Genomic DNA, 5,027 nt, shown 5'->3' on the forward strand with positions numbered 1-5,027 from the left:
ATAAAAAATAAAATAAAATTGGGGAACTACATATATAACGAACACACAAAGATCGAATGTTTCAGCTGCAATATTCATTCCAATACTGAAAACTTCTGCAGCCGTGTATCTACAACAGTTGCGTTTTCCCGATGACCCATCAAAGTTGTAATGCTGGGAAAACTCAGAGCTAAAGAACTAACTAATTATAAACGCACTGGGCAACAGTGCGAATCTACATCGATGACAATGATCCTACCGATTATTATAACTCACATTTGCATGACCAAAAAAAACTGTAGAAGCAGGAGGCAGAAGAACATCTAAAGACATTCCGATGATGTTTCAGACAAGACACACACGATACTCGAACTTAAACATCATTATATTGTAACCACTTCTCCTGTCCTCCTCCCTCCATAGCTTCTTCCCGCATCCTTGCTAATTCATCAAACCAATCTTTGTACTCGACTTCAATCAAATCAAGCTCCCCATTCAGCACATCTTGACTATCGGTAATGGAAATTGACGAGCAACCACTCACCAGCTCCGAAGGAGGTGATGCTTCATCTATATGGAAAATCGAAATGTTCCTTGACCCATCACCTAGAACATGGTTGCAGTCTAGTTTGTGGATTCCCTCTTTGTACCCACCACAGTACATAGTCCCACAGTCATCAGTGCCATCGTAGCTCGGACTTTCAGAACTCCCAGCAAGCTGCGCAGAGAAGTCCGATCCCTCAGAGCACTTTGGCCCCTCCAGGTTAGTTGCACTTGAGACAGATTCTAGATATTTATTCGGCGATGCACTGATATCTTTAGAATGCATTGTACTTTGAACTAACACATAATCAGGTGGCATCTCTAATGGGTTCTGCTGGGAAATAGTTGCTTGATCACTTCCACACGTTTTAGATTCCTCGTATGAACTCATAGCTGCATCATTTGCCAGTTTCCGACCAGGAACAAGATTGACTATCAGAAGGTCAATAAAATCAGCAATGAAAGTAACATCGCAGTCTGCTAGCTCCAACTGTTCAACCATTTCCGCAGCAACAGACATAGCTGTGTCAGATTCGAGGTAGAAGAGGAAATGGATATTTCTTGCTTGACCTGCGAACAGAAAGTCAACGATATAAAAAATATATAGTAATGTGAGTTTCAAACAACATAAAATAAATCATACCACACAAATCAGCAATCCGTAGAACCAGTGAGACTGAACTATCATCAAGTTTCTCTCCCTTCAGATTGAGTTCCGTATTTCTGTTAGTTCTCGTGAACTCCAACACGGATTTATGTGGAGAACCAAGGACATTTTTCTTGCCCGAGCTACCACACATAGATCCACGAGTATCGACGTCCATGTGCAAAGATTGCAGAGAGATCTCTACTGCTTTGGGAATTGATGATGGAACCATAGTGCCAGCAAAACCATTTGCATTTTCGGAGCAAAGAAATGGATCTTGCAATAGTTCTTTGGCGGACAGCCTCTCAGAAGCAGGAAGTAAACATTTCTCAATGAAATGCTTAACTTCAGCATTTACAATTTTGAACAGTGCAGCCGGTTTGACACCCTAAAGATTAGAGGCAGTAATTTAGAAAAGATGCTGGACTGAAGCAGAACTCCAGAAATATAAATTTAAGAACACTTACCTTGGACACTTTTTTAAAGATCTGAGCTGGATTTTTGCATTCATTGTATGGATATTCAAGAGTGAACATTTCCAACATGCACATACCAAAGGAGTAAATATCGACCAGTTCATCATAACTCTCATCATATAGCTCAGGTGCCATGAATTCAGGAGTACCTGCCAAAATAAAGAGGAGTTCAAATATGTGTTGTATCAGGTGCAAAAAATAATTTTGTAGAAAATGGTTAGAACTTAAGAGTGGGTTGTTGAAAATACACAACCAAATAATATGTCTAAATGAGAAAACAGATGCGAACTTGGTTTTCACATTTCAAACAACCATGTATTGCAGACGATTATACTGATATAAAGATGTTAAATGGTTGAACCATAACATACAAAGTTGTCCCGTGAGATCAAAGAACCATAACATATTTGTTCAGAAAAACATGGAAGAGAATAAACTAGCAAAAGTATATTACCAATAACACTTCTTGCTTTAGGTGTTCGCATAATTGTAGCTAGTCCAAGATCTCCAATCTTAACTTGTCCATGATTGCCATTAACAAAAATATTATCACACTTTAGGTCTCTGTGGATAATCGGAGGTTGGTGGCTGTGCAAGTAATCTAATCCATGAAGAACCTGTCTTGCCCAATTCTTTATTGCTTTCAAATCAACACGTGGATGTTTCCGTCGGTAACTAGAAATGCACAAAGTTGTGATGGTGTCATTCTCAAGAAAGATGGAAGTAGCAGCAGAGCATGGTCGTCAAAGATTACTTACTGCCTAAGACTGCCAGATGTAAACAGTTCAGTAATAACATTGATTGTCTTCTTTTGATCATCAACCCAATAATTGTAAAACTTCATTACATTTTCATGCTTGAGAGATTTCAGTAGATGAACTTCCGAGTAGAGCCTCTCAAGGTTATCTGGACAATGCATCACCTCATCTATGTTGACTTGATTCCATGCAACTTCGATACCTTCGGCCTCATCAAATGCCTTGTAACTAAATCCAAATTAAGAATGTAACACGAGTTACAGAGTAATAGGCAGAAGTGATGTGTAAAAAGGTAAACAGAAACATAAGCAATGTAGCAGTATAATTGCTTAGCAATTTATCATTAACCTGATAGGAATCTGTTTACTGAATGCCACTACTAGTCTCCAGAACAATTTAGAGAGGCTACATTCTGAAATGATGACATTCCCTCAGTCCAAATCACTTCAAACCCAAGTTGCTCAGCCTATATTATCTCCTAAGTAGTTTCTTGGTACATATGGTCATAGAAAGGCTGTCGGGAGTGTAAGATATGATTGAGTACTACATTACTACTGTTAATTTAACTGGGGCCTTTCTAGTATTTTGAACAAAGTGGAACAGCGACAAAGGATGCCTATACTATGGCTATAAGCCTAGAACCGAGCATGTGCATTGGTAACTAAAATACGAATCATTGTCAATCTTCTAAGGTCTGGAAAGAAAAAGAAACAACCTATCAATTGACAAAGAAACATAAATGAAACAATATGATGGTAAGGGCATACACAGTCTTGACAGCTCCTCTCCCCAACACCTCATTGTACTGCAACAAGGGGGAAAATCACATCAATACAATAGGCATGAATGGTTTTGTTGATCATTTTAGGTATTCCCTCATGTGCTGAATTTTAATAATCTAATGAGCAAATTGGCAGAATTTTCATAGTGCATTTTCTAACATAGCTCTAATTCAACTTTTATTTATAAAGCATCATATACTGCTCCCAATGTGCACGACTCCGCATTGGCATATGGAACGAAGCAATAAAACACTGTAGAACATAAGTTTTTATGACGACAGATTGTAAACATCCAAATATGTAATGCAGGCACCCTTTCACCGCAGAGTCAACAAACTAGCATGGAAATGTAAGTCACATTGGCATCAATCAAACAAATCGGAGTCCAAGCAAGATCAATCATCAGAAAACAAAGCACCAGACGAAAACTTACGCGCATGTATCGCCCGGTCGGATCCACCTCTATGTATTCAGGATCGGTCGGCTCATCCCGATCACCAAATACTTCCATTTTGGATCAAACGAATTTGCGAGCACAGAGAGGAAGCGGGGAAAAAAATGGAGCCAGATCGGTGGAGAAAGATGGACGGAGGGAGGGACGGGCTTCTACGCACAGCACGCTGCCGGCCAGGAAGGGGATGACGGAGCGGCATGTGCCTGGCCTTCAGTGAAGGGCTCGGAGAAGGGGGCATACGAAGGCCGCATTCGACGGGGGCGGCTGCCCAGCGACGTCGGCTTCACCTGTCCCACGACGACGCCCATTGCACGGCACCCGGCGGATTGCGGCAGCACCTTATTCTCCGCCGGTCAGTCTCCTCCCGTCGGGTATGCAGAACCCATCACGGCGGGTTCCCTGCTGCAACGTTGGGATTACGGGGAGGCAGAGCCGGCGGCCACCGACGGTAAGGTAGGGAAGGTACGATTTTAGCTGCCCGGAGATGCGCGGGTGGAGGCGAGGAGAGATAAAAGGGAGAGATTGGTAGCGGTGAGGAGGAAAAAGTGGAGGCATGGAAATAGTAACTGACATTCTGTTACGTTAAGATACGGGATCGGTGTCTTGTTTAATTTGCGGATTTTGGATAGTAGCAAAGTTCAAATATACTCTACTTTTTTGCCAACATTGATTATTTTTTGGAAGCTGCTACGCGTCACCGGTGAATCTTTTTAAAAGATAAGTCGCCTCGCAAGCCGTCGGATTTGATAAATCGAGCAAGTGGATGCACGGCTTTCTCTACTTCGCAACAGAGACCTTGTTGCAGAAATACTTGTAACACAGATATCTTGTGGATTTTTTTGCAACATAGGTTGTGTTTTTTTGCGCAAAAACATAGGTTGTGTTGTGGGATTTTCTTTGCAAAATAGCTCGTGTTGCGGATTTTATTTTTCTGTCTTCATTTTTTTTTGCAACAGAAGTATTTGTTGCGGAAAAACTTTACAACTGAGGTGATGTTGCAGATTCTTTTTTCTTTGTCTTCATCTTTATATGATGGTACGAAAGGAAGTTTTGCAACATGACTAATGTTGCAGAAATCTTCCTTGCAACAAATTGAATGTTGCAAAAAAACACCATCGTCGTTCGCCAGGAGCTCCCGCCGGACCGTGGTGAGGGGGAGCGGAGCCGCCCATCCCTGCCATCGCGTCGCCGCCGACGTGCGCCCACCGGACGATGGTGAGAGAGGAGAGGCGCCGCCCGTCCCCTCCATCGCGCCACCCTCTACGAGCGACAGACCTCGACCGCTTGCCTCATCACTATCCTCCTCACCAGCTAGATGTACGCCATTGATAGGCACTTATATACGGGAGAGAGAGGTTGAAAAGCACTGGCGGAGCTACATGCAACCCT

The 5,027-nt window shown here is 42.3% G+C and overlaps 1 protein-coding gene across 1 annotated transcript; it reads right to left on the minus strand.

Moving 5' to 3' along the window:
* Positions 1-295: 295 nt before the first annotated feature.
* LOC119324843 (probable serine/threonine-protein kinase WNK4) lies at positions 296-4,158 on the minus strand. The gene is made up of 7 exons (XM_037598611.1): positions 3,618-4,158; positions 3,170-3,207; positions 2,403-2,630; positions 2,099-2,319; positions 1,636-1,793; positions 1,166-1,556; positions 296-1,092 (listed from the first exon to the last, which is right to left on the minus strand). Exons 1-7 carry the CDS (start codon positions 3,693-3,695, stop codon positions 353-355), a joined length of 1,854 nt encoding a protein of 617 aa, XP_037454508.1. The 5' UTR covers positions 3,696-4,158; the 3' UTR covers positions 296-352.
* Positions 4,159-5,027: the final 869 nt, after the last annotated feature.

Source organism: Triticum dicoccoides, chromosome 6B (assembly GCF_002162155.2).
Source record: "Triticum dicoccoides isolate Atlit2015 ecotype Zavitan chromosome 6B, WEW_v2.0, whole genome shotgun sequence".
NCBI classification, from domain to species: domain Eukaryota; kingdom Viridiplantae; phylum Streptophyta; class Magnoliopsida; order Poales; family Poaceae; genus Triticum; species Triticum dicoccoides.